The sequence below is a fragment of the Symphalangus syndactylus genome, chromosome 20 (genome assembly GCF_028878055.3).
Source record: "Symphalangus syndactylus isolate Jambi chromosome 20, NHGRI_mSymSyn1-v2.1_pri, whole genome shotgun sequence".
In the NCBI taxonomy this organism is placed as follows: domain Eukaryota; kingdom Metazoa; phylum Chordata; class Mammalia; order Primates; family Hylobatidae; genus Symphalangus; species Symphalangus syndactylus.
Genome location: NC_072442.2, coordinates 68449441 through 68469843, shown reverse-complemented (window position 1 = coordinate 68469843; position 20403 = coordinate 68449441). Strand labels below are relative to the sequence as shown.

The 20403-nt window shown below is 49.4% G+C and overlaps 1 protein-coding gene across 6 annotated transcripts; it reads left to right on the top strand.

Moving 5' to 3' along the window:
* The first annotated feature begins 8320 nt into the window (after positions 1 to 8320).
* TLCD3A (TLC domain containing 3A) lies at positions 8321 to 19563 on the top strand. 6 transcript variants are annotated; one of them, XM_055256637.2, is made up of 5 exons: positions 8321 to 9099; positions 9431 to 9514; positions 14155 to 14356; positions 16820 to 16915; positions 17902 to 19563. In XM_055256637.2, the coding sequence occupies exons 1-5, from the start codon at positions 8978 to 8980 to the stop codon at positions 18169 to 18171; spliced, it is 774 nt and encodes a 257-aa protein (XP_055112612.1). In that variant the 5' UTR covers positions 8321 to 8977; the 3' UTR covers positions 18172 to 19563. The 6 variants fall into 6 exon arrangements, with proteins under 6 accessions (XP_055112612.1, XP_063485832.1, XP_063485833.1 ...); XM_063629762.1 differs by lacking the exon at positions 17902 to 19563 and adding an exon at positions 17068 to 17112 and having other exon boundaries at positions 16820 to 16986; XM_063629763.1 differs by lacking the exon at positions 17902 to 19563 and adding an exon at positions 17030 to 17047 and having other exon boundaries at positions 16820 to 16986.
* The last annotated feature ends 840 nt before the right edge of the window (positions 19564 to 20403 follow it).

The following is a 20403-nucleotide window of genomic DNA, read 5'->3' as shown; positions in this document are numbered from 1 at the left end:
ATTAATTCATCGTATCTAAAACCCTTAAGCATCTTCCATAACCTGTTTTTTCGACTCCACTTCTTCCTGCATTCCCAGAGCTGGATCTTCAGCTGCCACGCTTCTTCCTCGTGTACAACAGTACTTCTTAATCTATTTTGAGTCCAGACCCCTTGGAGGAGCTGAAGAACTCTACATAGATCCTTTCCCTGGAAAAATACACATTTGCTTAGCATTTTGCGTGCAGTTTTAATGAAGGGTGTTTCATGGAATATACATATATATATACACACACACATATATATATATATATATATATATATATTTTTTTTTTTTTTGGGACAGAGTCTTGCTCTGTTGCCCAGGCTGGAGTGCAGTGGCGCGATCTCGGCTCACTGCAAGCTCTGCCTCCCAGGTTCAAGCGATTCTCCTGCCTCAGCCTCCTGAGTAGCTGGGATTACAGGTGCATGCCATCACACCTGGCTAATTTTTGTATTTTTAGTAGAATTGGGGTTTCGCCATGTTGGCCAGGCTGGTCTCGAACTCCTGACGTCAAGTGATCCGCCCGCCTCAGCCTCCCAAAGTGCTGAGATTACAGGCGTGAGCCACCACACCCAGACTTATTTATTCTATTCCTAAATATTTGGGTTGTTTCTAATTTTTTGCTATTATAAACAATATATATATATTTTTTGAGATGGAGTCTCGTTCTGTTGCCCAGGCTGGAGTGCAGTGGCACAGTCTCAGCTCACTGCAACCTCCACCTGTGGGTTCAAGCGATTCTCCTGCCTCAGCCTCCCAAGTAGCTGGAATTACAGGCGAACGGCACCACGCCCAGCTAATTTTTTTTTTTTTTTTTTTTTTTTTAGACCGAGTCTTGCTCTGTCGCCGAGGCTGGAGTGCAGTGGCGCGATCTCGGCTCACTGCAAGCTCCGCCTCCCGGGTTCATGCCATTCTCCTGCCTCATCCTCTCGAGTAGCTGGGACTAAAGGCGCCCACTACCACGCCCAGCTAATTTTTTGTATTTTTAGTAGAGACGGGGTTTCACCATGTCAGCCAGGATGGTCTTGATCTCCTGACCTCGTGATCCGCCCACCTCAGCCTCCCAAAGTGCTGGGATTACAGGCGTGAGCCACCGCACCCGGCCAACCCAGCTAATTTTTGTATCCCAAAGTGTTAGGATTACAGGCGTGAGCTACTGTGCCTGGCCTAATACTATATTATTTTAATTCTACCAGCACTATAAAAAAGTGCTTATGTCCTTGTATACTTAGGCACACTGGATATTTTCAGTCTTTTCAGTATTCACTTATAAAGTCGTGTGTGTGTGTGTGTGTGTGTGTGTGTGTGTGTTATTTTGAGAGACAGGGTCTTGCTCTGTCACCCAGGCTGGAGTGCAATGGCAGGATCATGGCTCACTGAAGCTGGAAACTCCTGGGCTCAAGGGATCCTCCCACCTCTGCTTCCCATGTAGCTGGGACTGCAGGCACATGCTACCGCACCTGGATAATTTTTTAATGTTTTCATAGAGGGTCTTGTTACGCTGCCCAGGCTGGTCTCGAATTCCTGGTCTCAAGTGATCCTCGTGCCTCACCTCCCAAAGCACTGGGATTACAGGTGCTGTGCCCGGCCTACTTATAAAGTTTTCAATGGGCCTTTTTATATTTCTTCTGTGTATTTCTAGTTTGTATCATTTGAAAAATTCTTTTGGATCATTTCTTTTTCTTTTTCTTTTTTTTTTTTGAGATGGAGTCTCGCTCTGTTCCCCAGGCTGGAGTGCAGTAACGCGATCTCGGCTCACTGCAAGCTCCACCTCCTGGGTTCACGCCATTCTCCTGCCTCAGCCTCCTGAATAGCTGGGACTACAGGCGCCCACCACCTCACCCGGCTAATTTTTTTGTATTTTTAGTAGAGACGGAGTTTCACCGTGTTAGCCAGGATGGTCTCGATCTCCTGACCTCATGATCCGCCTGCCTTCGCCTCCCAAAGTGCTGGAATTACAGGCGTGAGCCACGGCGCCTGGCCTATTTTTCTTAATAATTTGTAGGATCTCTGACTATTCCGGATACTAACCCTTACTCTGACATATGCTACAAACACATTCTGTTACTTCACTTCTAACTTTATTTTTTCCAAATAGAAGGCTAATCATTTCTGTGGTTTTCCTTGTCCTTCTTTTCCTCACAAGTGTGACATGCTTGCCACAGACAAAATGTAGGAGGTCTGAAGCGCAGCGTGGTGGCTCTTGCCTGTCATCTCCGCACTTGAGGAGGCAAGGTGGGAGGATCGCTTGAGGCCGGGAGTTTGAGACCAGCCCAGGCAACAGAGGCACCCCCCCCCCACCTTTGTTCTTCTGACAGTGTCTCAGTCTGCCACTCAGGCTGGAGTGCCTGGCACAGTCACAGCTCACTACAGGCTCAACCTGAGGTGATCTCCCACCTCAGCCTCCCAAGTGCCTGGGGCTACGGGCACGCACCATCGCACCCAGCTCTTTATTTATTTTTTTTTTGGTAGAGATGGGATTTCACCATTTTGCCCAGGCTGGTCTGGAACTCCTGGCCTCAAGCAATCTGCCCACCTTGGCCTCCCAAGGTGCTGGATTTACAGGAGTTAACCACTGTGCCCGGCCCTTAAATCTTTTTTAAACCTGAGTTTAGAAATGTTTGCTTTTAGATAGGTGTGACTATCTGCAAACAAGCCAGATTTTGCATTTATAGCAAAAGAAACGTGTATGTGAAAGTGCTTTGAAAAATACACAGCAATACATAAAAGCAGCACTCCATCAACAGCTCCTTGTGTAAATTATGGTTTTTACGGCAGGAATCAGAGCCATCTCCTGTGTAGCATGCAGCTGCGGTCGCTGTTTGTAGAAACCATGTGTTTGGGGGTGTGGCTGTGCTTCTCGGCCTCACAGTTTGCTCTTGCAAAGAATCTAAGATAAAACCAAGGAAGCTGCCGTCTGGAGTCTGGCTAAGGCCAGCCTAGGGAACCTGTAATCCGGTAGGTGCTTGTTGAGAAGTTTAACAGCAGGGAGCTATGCCTTGGGGATCCAGTATAAAGAACAAGAATCCCTTGTCTGTGCCGAGCACATAGTTTAACGTTTTGAAAATATGATCTCATTTAATTCTCCCAGCCATCCTGGAGGGTAAAGGGAGGAACCGCCATTTTACTGGGGAAGGAGTGTTTTCTCCAGGTCACACAGCTTCCAGGTGGTGGAGCGTGGACTGGAACTCAGGTTCTCAGATCCCAACTCCAGTGCGCTGTGCTATGGCTGCCTCCCAGGCAGACAGCCCCCACCGTCAGGGGCATGTGGTCCGCTAGAGAAACGCACACACACGGATCAGCGCAGGGCTAAACTGATCAGGCAAACAAAGTGAAGGAGAAATTAAGAGCAGGGTGACTGACTTCTTTCTGGCCACACTCAAAGTCCTAAGAGCAAGTCACCTCATTCTCTGAAGCATATTTCTTCAGACGCAGTGTGGCTTTTGTTGCTGCTTTTGTTGCCAAAGGGAATGAAGTTCCGCAGAAGGCTGTTGTTCTCCTCTTTGGACGCCTCCTTCCTTCCTTTCCGTGTCTGACCTTTTCCTTGTGTTCCGTTGTTGTGCCAATCTTTAGATCTTCATCTCTATGTCTATCTTCCTGTATCGAAGAGTGTATACTGGCGTTGTGTGTGTGTGCGTGTGTGTGTGTGTGTGTGTGTGTGTGTGTGTGTGTGTGTGTGTTGAGACAGGATCTCACTCTGTCGCCCAGGCTGGAGTACAGTGCTGTGATCATGGCTCACTGCAGCCTCAACCTCCCGGGCTCAAGCAATCTTCCCACTTCAGCCTCCCGAGTAGCTGGGACTACAGCCGCACGCCACCACACCCAGCTAATTTGTGTATTTTTTTGTTTTACCATGTTGCCTAGGCTGGTCTCTAACTCCCAGGCTTGAGTAATCCTCCGGCCTCAGCCTCCTAAAGTGCTGCGATAATAGGCAGGAGCCACCGTGCCCACGTGCCCACCCCCTGTGCTGTATCTTTCTATGTCTCTTCCTCTTTCTTCATTTCTCCTTTTGTCCTCCTGCTCTCTCTCTGCTTCAATGGCCCCTACTGTGGGTTCTAAACAAAATAACTTTGATTTCAGAACAGATGTCCATCTTCTCTGTTAGGGTATTTCTTTATTTATTTGAGACAGGTTCTTGCTCTGTTGCCCAGACTGCAGTGCAGCGGCACAATCTGGGATCACTGAAACCTCTGCCGCCCAGGCTCAAGCAATCCTCCCATCTCGGCCTCCTGCGTAACTGGGACTACAGTTACTGGGGTGGGTTCCATCCTCCCATCTCGGCCTCCTGCGTAACTGGGACTACAGTTACTGGGGTGGGTTCCACCCATCTGGCTTTTTTTTTTTTGGAGAGTCAGGGTTTTGCCATGTTGTCCAGGCTGGTCTCCACCCACCTTGGATGGATCCCAAAGTGCTGGGATTACCGTTGTGAGCCGCTGTGCCCAGCCTGTGTTAGGATTTTTAAAGTGGAGGAGCGGACAGAGACCCCTAAGTTCTCTTTTGGTTCTGGAGCTCACTATGTGGAGGTGCTTCATGTGTGATCTCACTTCTTTTTCATGTACATAATTTTCCCAGATAGGAGGAAAAGGTCCTCGATCGAGGGTAGTTGCCCACACATCACATATCTTAATGGCATTCACTTGAGAACTCGCAAAGCATTTTACAAGCAAATACGGTATTTTCCATTTAAGGCTGAAGAAACCAGGAAGCAGATATGGGGAGTGTCCCTGTGTCCTGTTCCCTAATGATGGCGAGTGGGGTCCAGAGGAATGGGGGAGAGGAGACGGAAGGGCAGGCCCACATGCTTTCATGGCGGAAAAATCCCCCCGTAGCCCTTTAGAATGGGGAGCTTTATCAATTCTCTGTTCAAGGGGGCGACAGTCTAAATTTGGTGAGTTTTATGTTGGCATTAAGTAGCCCAAACTTTGCTCTGGAAATCCACACAAGCAGCGTAATGACAAACTGGTGAAACCCCAGCCCCACAGCATGGAGTAGTGGAAATGACCCTGGAACACGAATCCAGCCCCAGGTTCTAACCTGAGCCTTGTCCCTTCACAGGGTGGCGAGTCAGGGGCCCGTCCTGCACTTTGCTTTCTTCACGGGTAACATGGAAATAACAGGTTTAGCCGACCTCACTGCGTTATTTCGAGACCCAGGTGAGCTAATACATGTGAAAGTGCTTTGAAAATTTGTAAAGTTACATATAAATATAGAATACTGTTCATGGCAGCATCAGAGCCCATAAATTCACCATACAAATTTATGAGTAAATAGGAACAGTATTCATCAGAAACTATACTGTGAAAAATTATTATTCCCTCCTTGCTTATCAGGCTTGAAAGCAGTATAGTCATCTGGCACATGGAACTAAAGGCAGAAAGTACTGAGTTCGAATCCCAGCTCACCACCAGCAGTGTGACCTGGGGCAATTTTTAAATTGCTCTGGTCTGAGTTTCATTTTGCTGATACACACACACACACACACACAGTGAGAATAACATTTGTTGTGAGGATTTAATGAGACAATGTATGCAAAACGTCTGACTTAGGACCTAGCAAATAGTAAGTACTCAACAGGCATGAGCTTCGGAAAGTATGAAACAGGTATTGCACCCTCAGAATGTGCCAGCCTCACTTGGGGTACAAAATGAAAAGACACAGTCCTTGTTTCTAGGACCTAACAGTGTGGAGGAGAAACATACAAATAAGAAAACAACAGGCTCGTTACCCAAAGGCAAAGGCAGACCTGGAAACCTTCTTAAAGAAGGAAACAGGCCAGGCGTGGTGGCTCACGCCTGTAATCCCAGCACTTTGGGAGGCCGAGGTGGGTGGATCACAAGGTCAGGTGATCGAGACCAGCCTGGCTGACACGGTGAAACCCCGTCTCTACTAAAAATACAAAAAATTAGCCGGGCGTGGTGGCGGGCGCCTGTAGTCCCAGCTACTCAGGAGGCCGAGGCAGGAGAATGGCGTGAACCTGGAAGGCGGAGCTTGCAGTGAGCCGAGATCGCGCCACTGCACTCCAGCCTGGGCAACAGAGCGAGACTCCATCTCAAAAAAAAAAAAAGAAGGAAACAGCTGATTCAAGACTTATGAAGGATGAGGAGACGTTTGTGTAAACCAGGCTCGGTGTTTTTCGTTTGGCCTTATCATTTGCCAACAGGGGTTTGATCGCTTGAAAAGCTAAGGTTCATGTTTCTGCTTGTTAGCTTTATGGTGAGTCAACATAAACAGTCTGGTGACTTCCCTGAGCATGGTGTTGAAACTGATTTTACTTGCTATCTTTTCTTTTTTTTTTTTATTTGAGACAGAGTCTTGCCCTGTCACCCAGGCTGCAGTGCAGTGGCACGATCTCGGCTCAATGCAACCTTCGCCTCCCAGGTTCACGCCATTCTCCTGCCTCAGCCTCCTGAGTAGCTGGGTCTACAGGCGCCCGCCACCACACCCGGCTAATTTTCTGTATTTTTAGTAGAGATGGGGTTTCACCGTGTTAGCCAGGATGGTCTCGATCTCCTGACCTCGTAATCCGCCCGCCTCGGCCTCCCAAAGTGCTGGGATGACAGGCGTGAGCCACCGCTCCCGGCCTTTACTTGCTATTTTCTATACATGAAACATCTGTTGTTTTGTTTTCAATTCATCAAGACGCCTTACAACTTCTTGTGTAGGGGGAGACTGGTTCCCACCACTTAAAAGTGCAAGCATACGCTGTGCCAAGTTGCTGCTCCCTTTAAGGAGGGAAGGCAGGAGGACTTGTAACCACCTGTCACTCTCTGGAAGCGCTGGCGCTGGAGGTCACTGTGATAAATGTTTAGGAACCACCTGTCACTCTCTGGAAGCGCTGGCGCTGGAGGTCACTGTGATAAATGTTTAGGAACCACCTGTCACTCTCTGGAAGCGCTGGCGCTGGAGGTCACTGTGATAAATGTTTAGGAAAGAGACAGTGGACTGCACAGAGTCGTTTTCCTGGAGAGAATGGAGAGTTCACAGGTAGCTGGTTTTGGCCACAAGCAAATGTGAAAATACAGAGAGCGTCGCATTTGTCAGATACCTTGGGACCAAACTGAAGTGGCTTTCTCCTTTCACTAAGTGTGTTAGCAGTGAATTTGGGAGTTAGAGACGTTGCCCTAAGTGGATGAAGTTTGAGGCTTTTCTTGAGGCTGTCTGCCACCTTCCTGTTGGCTAAGTCCCTTTTCTTAACCACATATAGGAAGATGTTAGAGGCTACATTCATTCCAAAAGGTCACAGCCTAATAGCTGATTCTACCACTGAAGGAAAACTATCTTTTAAACCTGAGAAACATCTTCAGACTCCATCATGAATGAATCCAAATTGAAAAAAACAAAAGCTGTGTTCACTCTACACCAGTTCCTACATCACTAACGGCCATGTTAAACTAATTTAACCGGCATCTAAAAGGAATCATCTGCCACTTTGTGAAAGTCATAGACTCATAAGAATCTAGAGCTGGAAGACCGTTAAAGAGCTAGTAATCCAGCCTCCCTCTCATTTCACAGACCAGCAAATCGTGGCCCAGAGAGCCAAGCCCAGCTGTTCCAAAGTCCTCATATGGGATTTTGGTCAGCATTTTGCAAGACGGTGATCTGAGGAGACCCGTCATACTTTTCATTTGTAGTAACATAAATGAACTGTATTTCCCACCCCCTACATTTGTTAGCTGAGGAAGATACAGACCAAAGCAAAATAAAGCTGGAAGTTCGTAAAGGACAGAAGCCAATGATACTGAAATTACTGTCCTCATCTATGCGATTGGTGCTTGGCACAAATGAAATGTATTCCAATTCATTCAAGTTTAGACGCCTGTCCCGATAACTTTTTTTTTTTTTTGATACAGAGTCTCCCTCTGTGGCCCAGGCTGGAGTGCAGTGGCGATCTCGGCTCACTGCAAGCTCCGCCTCCCAGGTTCAAGCGATTCTCCTGCCTCAGCCTCCTGCATAGCTGGGATTACAGACATGTACCACCCTACCTGGCTAATTTTGTATTTTTAGTAGAGACGGGGTTTCACCATGTTGGTCAGGCTGGTCTCGAACTCCTGGGGTCAAGTTATCCGCCCTCCTCGGCCTCCCCAAGTGCTGGGGTTACAGGCGCGCCCGGCCCCGATACTTTTAAATAATGACACGTTGTGAACAACACCACAGTCACTAAGCCTCTGGATGGTGTTTCCGGATAGATCCAAAGCCGAGAGGCAGTAAAAGCCTGCAGCCTCCACAGTCCGCCTCCTGGTGCAGGTGGAGAGGGGGCTGCTGGACGCCCTGGACCTCATGCTTTCTGAGAGCGCCCCCCGAAGCGGCTGCAGCCGCTGGCGGGAGCGGGAAAGGCATCTTGGCGGTGCGGGAAGAGGCCACATCCTGAAGACTCCCGCCGAGAAGCACCAGGGTTTGGTGGACGAGGCCCGGCGAACCCAGGGCCACAGGCCGCCTCCCTCCCTCCTTCCCCGCAGGCCTCGCCCCACCCCGGCGGGGGTTCCTACCTGGCTGCCTGGGCCCCACGCCCACCCCGCCCCGTAGCCCGGGGCCGGCGAGAAGAGCAGGTCGGGGAGAGGCGCGTCCGGTGACGGAACAGAAGCCGGGGAGCCGCGGCCCTTCCCGCCTCCGCCTTGGCCCCGCGGCCGCTCGGCAGAGAGCGGGGAACTCGGAACTCGCGCGCGCCGCGGCCCCGGCCAGAGCCGCCGCCTAGGTCCCCGCCTCCGCCTCCGCCCACCCGCCCGCCGGGGACGCCGGGGAACCCTCGGGGCCCAGGGACCGCCAGAGACCCCGCCCCGCCCGATCGCAGCCGCCGGGCCTGGTCACGCGCAGAGCCGCGCCGCGGGATCGGGGCCAGCGCCGGGCGGAGGCGGGACGAGGACGGGGGCGGAGGGTTGAAATCGCGCGGCCGGGCCGGGGCGCGCCGAGCCGAACCCAGCCACGCGGCGCCAGCGAGGCGGCCGGACCCGCAGCCCCGATGCTGCTGACGCTGGCCTGGGGCGCGCTCTTCTTCCCGGGGCTCTTCGCGCTCTGCACCTGGGCGCTGCGCCGCTCCCAGCCCGGATGGAGCCGCACCGACTGCGTGATGATCAGCACCAGGTACCGGCGCCGCCGAGACGCCCCCCGAGGCCCAGGGCGCTGCCCACACCACCCCACCCGGCTGCGGGGCCCAGGGCGGAAAAGGGGGGCGGCAGGAAGCCAGGGGGCTGCTCCCTCCGGGTCCCGGCGGCCCGAGTTTCCGAAGCGCCTCCGCGTCCTCCCCTGGCGGGAGCGGGGCCGGGGCGGGCGGGAATGGCCGGTGAGTCTCCGGAGCCCGCTCCCCACATCTGCCGGCGGCTGGGGAGAGTCAGGCCGAAGGGCTGGGCTGGGCTCTCTGCGGTCCTCGGACGGGACTGAGCGCGCGCGCTGTTTTCCTCTCCGCCCGCGCTAGGCTGGTTTCCTCGGTGCACGCCGTGCTGGCCACCGGCTCGGGGATCGTCATCATTCGCTCCTGCGACGATGTGATCACCGGCAGGTAAGAGCCCGGGCCAGGGGCTTGTTGCAAATGTGACATTTCAGTAGCTCGCAGGCTCTGGCCCTTTCTCAGCACACGCGCTTAGATAGCTGACTAAGGAGAAAAGCTGGCACCACAATGGGCTCCTTCTTCCTCTCCGGAGTCTTCGAGCACCCCCAGCTTAGGAGAAAGTCCACGGAAATGAGGGAGTCCGACAGAGTCGGAGTCTGATTTCAGGTGGTGTGAGCCAGGGATCCAGGTCCTCCATGGAAGAGAGAAGCGTGGAAGCATTTACGACTGGGAGTATGGCTTCGGATTCTCGTAGTTGGTTTCACTGGGTTCTCACTCTGGAGCATCATTGGCTAATACACGTCCAGCGTGGTTAGCAGAGCCCCCCCATGGAAAGGAACAAACCCACCACCCCTTTCCACGCACACGTCGCTCTTGTTTTTCCTGCAGATTTGCTAAAGGTGATTGAGACGTTCCAGCGCTTAGATCACGGACTTGTATGCTCAGTCCAGAGGCAGGTCAGGAAATGTGCACCTATGTGCAGTTCCAGTGAAACAAATCATAAATTAAGACCAGAATCGTCTACTATGTACAGTGTTTAGACCTGGGCAATGGTGATGCTTTTATTTTTTTATTTCAAGCCTTGTTTTCCCCACCGGTCTTGCTAGAATCACACTCACTTTCTCCCATATTGAAGGACCACAGTCGGATGTGCAGGAAAGTTGAACGCCTTTCCAGGCCCTGCTCTCCTGTGGGCTCTGCCAAGTCCTGCTTCTCACCTGCTGAGACTGGACTGCGAGGGGCCTGAGCAGGCCGTCTGTCTCTCTAGCCTGTGGTCTTACTTGGGATCAATCCTGCTGTCATGATTTTTGTGCTTTTCTTCTGCCTTTTTAAAAACAAAACTGGCTATTGGTGATGAATAGTAGATGCTAAGAGAAGATAGATCAAGTGACAGTGATTGTAGACACCAAAGGTTAATATTTGTGTGGCTGGGTTCAATTTTTCTTTTTTTTTTTTTAAAGACAGGGTCTCACCATGTTGCCCAGGCTGGTCTTGAACTCCTGGGCTCAAGTGATTTTTCTGCCTCACCCTCACAAAGTGCTGGGATTACAGGCGTGAGCCACCACACCCAGCAAATTTTTACTTTATTTTTTTCCTGTCGAGACAGGGTCTCTGTCCCCCAGGCTGAGGTGCAGCGGCATGATCATAGCTGACTGTAGTCTTGAACTCCAGGGTTCAAGCCACCCTTCTGCCTTAGCCTCCCAAGCTTGGACTGCAGGCACACACTACTACACCTGGCTTTTTTTTTTTTTTGGTAGGGACAGGGGTCTCCCTATATTGCCCAGGCTGGTCTTGAACTCCTGGCGTCCAACGATCCTCCTGCCTGGACCTCCCAAAGTGTTGGGATTATAGGCGTGAGCCACTGCACCCAGCCAAAAAAGGCCTTTCAGGGTTCATACATTATACACTAAATATTTTTCTATTATAGGCCTTCTCATTTTATGCCTTCATATAGAATGTGATTAGATACAAGGAGTTAAAAATCCCCCCAAATTATAGGCAGAATGTGGTATGGGGCCAAAGATTTAGTCAGATTCTTAAAGGGGTTCAGACCCCTAAAATGACTAAGTCACAGCTCCAGGTAGTTTTCTCAATTTAAGTACTTAATTCAGATAGTACTTTGTTGTTTTTAGATGGGGTCTTGCTCTGTCACCCAGGCTGGTCTGGAACTCCTGGGTTCAAGCCATTCTCCCACTCAGGCCTCCCAAAGTGATCACAGGCGGATCATAGGTGTCAGCCACTGTGCCCAGCCTGTATAGTATCTTTTAACATTTAAAAGGACCCTCTCTCCCCGCCCCCTTTTTTTTTATTGAGATGGAGTCTCACTTTGTCACTCAGACTGGAGTGCAGTGGGGAGGTCTCGGCTCACTGCAACCTCCACCTCCCAGGTTCAAGTGATTCTCCTGCCTCAGCCTCCTGAGTAGCTGAGATAACAGGCATGCATCACCACGTCTAGCTAATTTTTGTATATTTAGTAAAGCCATGTTGGCCAGGCTGGTCTCGAACTCCTGACCTCAGGTGATCTGCCCGCCTCGGCCTCCCAAAATGCTGGGATTATAGGCATGAGCCACCATGCCCGGCCGACTTTCCCACATTTAATTATTTAATCTTCACTGCAGCTTTGACAGGTAAGTAAGACAAGGGTTAGCATCTTCATTTTACAAAGTTAAATCACAGGCTAGTGGTAGTTAAGATTATAATCCAGATCTCTTGCTAATAAATCTTCAGAGGATTCTACCCATGAGTCACAATTACAGATCTCTTCTCTGAATTGCTGAAAATATGAAAACCCTAGGTTCCCTTCAAGGGGAGAGGCCAGCTATATTTCAGCTAAAATTTTAGTAGCTGTTTATAGGTATTTTACTTGAAATTGCTTCAAGAAAGCACCTGAGACCATAGATGGGCACTGGAATAAGTATCGCATCTTTTGGCCAAAAGAAACCTGGCTAGGTCAGGTGCGGTGGCTCATGCCTGTAATGCCAACACTTTGGGAGGCTGAGGTGGGCGGATCACTTGAGGTCAGGAGCTTGAGACCACTCTGGCCAACATGGTGAAACCCCCATCTCTACTTAAAAAGAAAATAGCCGGACGTGGTGGCAGGTGCCTGTAATCCCAGCTACTTGGGAGGCTGTGGCAGGAAAATCGTTTGAACCCACAAGTCGGAGGTTACAGTGAGCTGAGATGGCGCCACTACATCCAACCTGGGCAACAGAGCGAGATTTTGTTTCAAAAACCAAAACCAAAAAAAAAAAAAAAAAGGAACCTGGCTAATGAATTCACCTACAAGTGTGTTATACTTGCCATTACTTGCTTGCCTTGTTTATTCATTATTTACGCCGTGGTTAAGTGTGGAGTTGCTCAAGAGCAGAAATTCAGATGACGCCTCTGTAGACTGTGTTTCCAACGTTGCAGTTCAGTGGACTGGCTCCGTCCGAAATCAGAGACAAAGTTAATACAGATTTGAGGGCCCTCGGCTTACAATTTAGAATCTCTGGAGACTGGAGCCCTTAACAAGCACTGCAGGTGATTCTAATGTTCAGGTAGTTTGAGAACCATAAAACGAAATGGTTTTCTAACACGTGGATGCGCACCAAACACTTGCTGACCACGTGAATGGAGTCCTCAGATAGTACATGATTTCAATTTAGATGTTTCTTCACAGAAAACATCTGTGGAATGCTTCTTCATCATTGGGAACCATACAGTATGAATTGTAGAGGCTTTCCTTCTAATCTGCTTTAGGGCAGTGATCAACGGTTACTTCCATTCAGCAAACACTGATTCAGCCCCTGTGGATAAGTACATGGGAAAACTGGCTTTTGACCTAGCCTCTCTCCTGGTCCCTAACTGCCGTCATGTGGCTCTCGAGCTCCAGGCTCGTTTCCAGACCTGCTTTTTTTGTTGTTTTGTTTGTTTTTTGAGACAGAGTCTCGCTCTGTTGCCCAGGCTGGAGTGCAGTGGTGCCATCTTGGCTCACTGCAACCTCTGCCTCCCAGGTTCAAGCGATTCTCCTGCCTCAGCCTCCCAAGTAGCTGGGAGTACAGGTGCCCACCACCACGCCCAGCTAATTTTTGTATTTTTAGTAGAGATGGGGTTTCACAATGTTGGTAAGGCGGGTATCGAACTGCTGACCTCGTGATTCGCCTGCCTTAGCCTCCCAAAGTGCTGGGATTACAGGTGTGAGCCACCATGCCCAGCCTCCAGACCTGCTTTTCTTAATGGAATTGAGATTAGCTCTAGAATTGCTTTTTGGGTTTTTTTGTTTTTGTTTTTTTAGATGGAGTCTCACTCTGTCACCGAGGCTGGAGTGCAGTGGTGTGATCTCGGCTCACTGCAACCTCCGCCTCCCAGGTTCAAGCGATTCTCCTGCCTCAGCCTCCTGAGTAGCTGGGACTACAGGTGTGCACCACCACATCTGGCTAATTTTTGTATTTTTAGTAGAGACAGGGTTTCACCATGTTGGCCAGGCTGATCTTGAACTCCTGACCTCAAGTAATCCACCCGCTTCAGCCCCCCAAAGTGCTGAGATTACAGGTGTGAGCCATCGAACCCAGCCAGCTCTAGAATTGTAAAGAAAATGGCCAGGGTTGCCTCCCAGAAACTCCATAGAGTGGGGCTGCATGCAGACGCAAGAGAAAACTCACAGGTTCCAGGATTTAAGTTAGTAAACCTCCAACTGTTGAGCAGCTGAGGAGTTAAACTAGACGTGTTGGATTTGTGATTTGGGACACTTTCCAAACCAGCTTCTTGGTGGGGCCGTTGAATCATTTGTATATCTATCTATATCAAAGTCAGTTTTATCACAAAATGCCAGAACATCTATTACAAATTAGTAGCTAAGTCAGGCAAGTGGTGGCGGCAAGCTGCTCCAACAGGCAGGGCTGAGTGAACGCCTGCCTTTTGCCTTTGACACTCACGAATTGGCCCTGAAACTGAGGGAAAGTGGTCTACTCTCCCTGTTTATCAGTTTCAACATCTTTACTGTCAAGTATTTGGAGTAATAACAGCTGATCAAGCACCAAACTTGGCTGTGAGCCTTCATAATGGATATCCACAATGATTTCACGGGCCATTCATATGCTTTCTTTCAGGCACTGGCTTGCCCGGGAATATGTGTGGTTTCTGATTCCATACATGATCTATGACTCGTACGCCATGTACCTCTGTGAATGGTGCCGAACCAGAGACCAGAACCGTGCGCCCTCCCTCACCCTTCGAAACTTCCTAAGTCGAAACCGCCTCATGATCACACATCATGCGGTCATTCTCTTTGTCCTTGTGCCAATCGCACAGGTATGGCCTTCCAGGACAGCAGACCAGCAGCTGGGTTGAGCTGGGTGTCTTTTTTTTTTTTGAGACAGTCTCACTCTGTCGCCCAGGCTGGAGTGCAGTGGTGTGATCTCAGCTCACTGCAACCTCCACCTCCCGGGTTCCAGCGATTCTCCTGCCTCAGCCTCCCAAGTAGCTGGGATTATAGGTGCCTACCACCACGCCCGGCTAATGTTTGTATTTTTAGTAGAGATGGGGTTTTGCCATGTCGGCCAGGCTAGTTTCAAACTCCTGAACTCAAGTGATCCGCCCGCCTCAGCCTCCCAAAGTTCTGGGATTACAGGCGTGAGCCACCGCCCCTGGCCTGAGCTGGACGTCTTGACCATTACTTAGGAGTTGGGATTGCCCCTCTTTTCTTTGCCACTCGTAGGCACCCATTCTCCTTGTGCGTGCTGCTTCAGCAGCCACCTCCCCCAGGTGAATAGTGGAGGAACACCATTACACGTGACACGTTCATGATCCTCCTTACCAACATCAACATCAGCATATTTTCTGTTTTTCTTTTTTGAGACAGGGTTTCACTCTGTCACCCAGGGTGGAGTGCAGTTGTGGGATCACAGCTCACTGCAGCCTCAAACGACTGGCCTCAAGTGATCCTCCTGCCTCTGCTTCCCAGGTAGCTGGGAACACAGGCACACACTACAACATCCAGCTAATTTCTGTAATTTTTGTAGAGTTTCTCCATGTTGCCCAGGCTGGTCTCAAACTCTTGGACTCAAGTGATCCTCCTGCCTAGGCCTCCCAAAGTGCTGGGATTACAGGCGTGAGCCACCGCACCCGGCCCCAACATTCTTTTTAACAAACCCCCAGCCCTCTGTGATTCCCTAGCGTTTGTCAGAGGTTCTATCCTTAGTTCAATACAAGATAAAAACGACATAAAATACAAATATAATACAAAGCAACATAACAGTGCCAGAGAGCACTGTGTGGATTATTCTTACGTCACAAAACACAGACTGTCAAAGCAAATAGCCTCCTAATTTCTCCCCAGATCCATTTCCCCATAAAAGCCCACCCAACAAGGAAAAGCAATGGGAAAGCTGAGGGGAAATTCCTCGCTCTTGAGTGCCTGCCAGGGGAAGGCATGCGTTTTATCTTTTTAATTATTCATATATTTATTCATTTTTTTGAGATGGTGTTTTGCTTTTGTTGCCCAGGCTGGAGTGCAATGGCTCACTGCAACCTCTGCCTCCAGGTTCAAGTGATTCTCCTGCCTCACCCTTCCAAGCAGCTGGGTTTACAGATGCATGCCACCACACCTGGCTAATTTTTATATTTTTAATAGAGACGGGGTTTCACCATATTGGTCAGGCTGGTTTCAAACTCCTGACCTCAGGTGATGCACCTGCCTCAGCCTCCCAAAGTGCTGGGATTACAGGCATGAGCCACTGCTCCTGGCCGGCATGTAGTTTTATTTATTTATTTTATTATTTTTTAAATAAAGAGATGGGGTCTCCTTATGATGCCCAGGCTGATCTCAAACTCCTGGGCTCAAGGGATCCTCCCGTCTCAGTCTCCCAAAGTGCTGGGATTATAGGCATGAGCCACCGCACCCTGCCAGGCACATGATTTAAAAGTTCATAGCTTGCTAAATATTAGAAACTATTAGCCTTATGCTGTAGATGAAGAAACTGGGGCTCTAAGAGTATTCTTATATCTCTCAGTGGTACTAAGTGGCAGAGCTGATATTTTACTATGCTTACTGCTTTCTTGAAAAAGGAGGCCGGGCGAGGTGGCTCATGCCTGTAATCCCAGTCAGAAGTTCGAGACCAGCCTGGCCAACATGGTGAAACCCCGTCTCTACTAAAAATACAAAAATTAGCCAGGTGTGACGCTGTGCATCTGTAGTTCCAGGTACTCAGGAGCCTGAGGCAGGAGAATCATTTGAACCCAGGAGGCGTAGGTTGCGATGAGCTGAGATCATGCCATTGCTCTCCAGCCTGGGCAACAAGAGCAAAACTCCGTCTCAAAAAAAATAAAATAAAATAAAAAGAGGTAACGTGCATTAAATTCTTTAAGAAGTCTCTGAGACCTACCATCTAGGAACCAGAACATCTAGGGTGCTTTCAGACCCTAACATCTAGCACAGGGCCTGGCACATTTTGTTGAACCAAACAGGCTGAGTGTCTTGGCATGACTAAGTTTGATATACAAAAGTAGGCTGCAGCCTTCCTTCCGGCTGTCATCAAAATTCAGAGCTTGGTGTGGGATGCCGTCATCCTGTCTGAATTTGCCTGTGGATCCTAGGGCTTGGACCATCAAAGTGCTGTTGCCACGAATGCAGCAGGATAGTAACTGGGTCTGCGCTTGACTATTGAGCGTCCCTTGCCCTTCACGGTTACCCTTTTCAGTAGCCCTCATTGGAATTTTCCTTCTGGTGGTTTCTTAACCTCCGCTTATTTCCCCTTTTCATTTCGTCATCTGCAGAGGCTCCGGGGAGACCTTGGGGACTTCTTTGTCGGCTGCATCTTCACGGCAGAACTGAGCACTCCGTTTGTGTCACTGGGCAGGGTTCTGATTCAGGCATGTATGAATGAATGGCAGAGAGAGTGAGGGTTCTGATTCAGGCATGTATGAATGAATGGCAGAGAGAGGTTCTGATTCAGACATGTATGAATGAATGGCAGACAGAGTGAGGGTTCTGATTCAGGCATGTATGAATGAGTGGCAGGGAGTGAGGGTTCTGATTCAGGCATGTATGAATGAATGGCAGAGAGAGGTTCTGATTCAGACATGTATGAATGAATGGCAGACAGAGTGAGGGTTCTGATTCAGGCATGTATGAATGAATGGCACAGAGAGTGAGGGTTCTGATTCAGGCATGTATGAATGAATGGCAGAGAGACGGTTCTGATTCAGGCATGTATGAATGAATGGCAGAGAGAGTGAGGGTTCTGATTCAGGCATGTATGAATGAATGGCAGAGTGAGGGTTCTGATTCAGGCATGTATGAATGAATGGCAGAGAGAGTGAGGGTCCTGATTCAGGCATGTATGAATGAAATGGCAGAAAGAGTGTGGGGGGGAGTGGATTCTGCTTTTCCTTCAGAGATGGTGGGTGTGGAGAAATCCCTAATGCCAGGAGAGTGGAATGAGAGATCCTTCAACTGCCTTAAAGGTCAGCTGGTCATCTCAGCCAGTGGGGGTGAAATTGTAGGTTCAACCTAAGTTTGATAGTTTGATACAGCTCATTCTATTTTTTCCCTGGTTACACACATACTTTAATCCATGGTTCCTGTACTCCTGTCAGCTGGGTGGCCTGGGTCAAATTCAGAATCACTATTGGAGAAAATGAGGTTATTTGCATATATCAATATGATAGTGTTCAAGAATGTCTTCTCCAAGTGTCAGAAAACTAGACAAACGTCTGGGCGCCAGGGAATCTGACAGCCGAGGTCTTGATGAGCACTTGCACCTGTGTGGCATTTACTGGGGTGAGACTTGGGCCACTCGCTCCCTGATGCCCAGCTTCGTGGTGACCTTACCTTTTTCCTTCCTCTTCTATTGCAGCTAAAGCAGCAGCACACCCTTCTGTACAAGGTGAATGGAATCCTCACACTGGCCACCTTCCTTTCCTGCCGGATCCTTCTCTTCCCCTTCATGTACTGGTCCTATGGCCGCCAGCAGGGACTCAGCCTGCTCCAAGTACCCTTCAGCATCCCCTTCTACTGCAACGTGGCCAATGCCTTCCTCATAGCTCCTCAGATCTACTGGTTCTGTCTGCTGTGCAGGAAGGCAGTCCGGCTCTTTGACACTCCCCAAGCCAAAAAGGATGACTAAATGCTCCTGGGAGTCGGGCGCAGCCTCACACCAGCTGCCTCCTCCACTCAGCATTCCATGGACCAAATTGTGCCCTGGGTGGCCTCAGACTTCGGGTATTGATAAGCAGATGGATTTGAGTTTTTCTAAAGAATATTCATATTACCTCCTCCTTCTAACTTGCCCTATTTGCAAAAGCACTTTTGTAGTAACAACTATTGGGTCCTGTCAGACCTCCACGGACAGCAAAGTGGTTTTAATGCAAGCCCAAGGATCCTTCTAGGGTCTTATCTCAAGAGCTCTGGGAGGTGGAAGCATGGGGTGTGATCGGTGGACCAGGGTGATAAGTGTCTGCACATCTGCCTGTCCCTGTATCAGCAGCTACCCACCTTTCAAACCACTCAGGGCAGTACCCACGGCACTGGGCCCGCAGAAGCAAGGGATGACTTGGTTCTTGGAAGTAATGTCTTCTTGTGACATTGGCTTGGGACAATCATTGTGGGTAGGTAGTTTTTGATCATTTACTAGATAACCCATTGGTTCTTTGCCTCATCCTCTCATCCATGGGTCAGAGTTGAATTCTTATGTCTATCGACTTCCGATCAGAAGTCTCACTGGTGGGGCTGGCGGGGGGGACAGGCAGGAGGCATGGATGGGAACCTGAGTAGGTAGTGTGGCCAAGAGGTCAGCACAACCTTTGCAGGCTGACTTGGTAAGTCTGACAGTGTCAAACTTGTGAGCTTACTGCAGTCAGTCACAGATACTGTTCTTTTTAACACACCCCTTCATGCCCAGCTTTCCCTATATCCACATGCAGAGGACGTGCTCATAAAAACCACAGGGAAACGTGAAATGATGGCTTTGGTAGCTGTTTACTGGGTAACCCCACTCTATGACACTGTCCTTTTCATGTGATGTGGAAACCAACTTCTGTCCTCCAAACCACGAAACGTGTCATCTAGACTGCTGAGTACTTGAGTACTTAGCCTCCCGATACGCCAGAGCTTGTGGTCCAAAGCCCATTCCTGTGTGAGTGTCCTGCCATTTAGCCACAGAAGGCTGCAGAGTGAGGGGGCAGCCAGCCTGGCCAGAGGCTGTCCTGTGGACCGACACCTGCACCCCCTTCTGCAAGCAGGATTTTCTGGTGCCAACACTCATCATTCCCATCAACTAGGATGGGTTTGAGACTGTGCTACCATGTGTTCTGAAGTGGTAGTTTAAAAAGTGGATTTTTAAAGTGCCTTTTAATTGTCTGTGAACGTCTAAAGGACTGAATGATTTGTCTCATTTTGACTGTTTAGTCTTTGATGGGTGCCATTTAAAAAACAAAATGCTATTTTTTAATTGTCTTTTTTTTTTATCAGTGAAAAGTCACACTTATGGTGATTAAATTGCACTGACATTCCCAACTTATTCTCATTTGTGAAATACATCAATATCAGTGTCCCAGGCCGGGCGCGGTGGCTCACGCTTGTAATCCCAGCACTTTGGGAGGCCGAGGCGGGCGGATCACGAGGTCAGGAGATCGAGACCACGGTGAAACCCCGTCTCTACTAAAAATACAAAAAATTAGCCGGGCGTGGTGGCGGGCGCCTGTAGTCCCAGCTACTTGGAGAGGCTGAGGCAGGAGAATGGCATGAAACCAGGAGGCGGAGTTTGCAGTGAGCCGAGATTGTGCCACTGCACTCCAGCCTGGGTGACAGAGCAAGACTCTGTCTCAAAAAAAAAAAAAAAAAAAAAAAAAAAATCAGTGTCCTGTAAGAATCATCCTGTGACCCAGCTTGACTGGCTGCTGTGTGCTGTAGCTCCAGGTCTGTGTCCATGTAACTAGCAGAGGGGTGTGTGTGTGAATGCTTTCAGCCTCCAGAAAGGTCTAGCTCACACCTCACTCAAACCTGTTTGTGTGGTTCATGGTCCCAGTAATACATTGAAGGTTCCCAGAGTTCAAGCGTAGTGGTCACACGTAACTTGAAACCCTTTCTTCTCTTCATAAGTGAATCTTACTAAGGAATTGGGGGAGTGGAAGCCCAATTATTGATCAAGGAGCCAAGCCTACTTTACCTGAGGAGAGAACCTGAGTAATGCCCTATTGTGAAGGAGGGTGTGGATATGGAGGTAGTGATGGGACATATTCTTTTCCCCCTTTCATCTCACACATTAAACATGTCCCCAGCCAATTCTCAAATTCTCATAGTTTCCTCATACCTCAGACACCTTAAACTCATTTTTTTTTTCTTTTTGTAGAGACAGGTT

Bases quoted from the DNA above. Each gene is read 5' to 3' on its own strand.
- TLCD3A (XM_055256637.2), top strand. From the start codon at position 8,978: ATGCTGCTGACGCTGGCCTGGGGCGCGCTCTTCTTCCCGGGGCTCTTC. The intron at 9,100-9,430 runs GTACCGGCGCCG...CGCCCGCGCTAG, and splicing joins TGCGTGATGATCAGCACCAG to GCTGGTTTCCTCGGTGCACG. The intron at 16,916-17,901 runs GCATGTATGAAT...CTTCTATTGCAG, and splicing joins TGGGCAGGGTTCTGATTCAG to CTAAAGCAGCAGCACACCCT.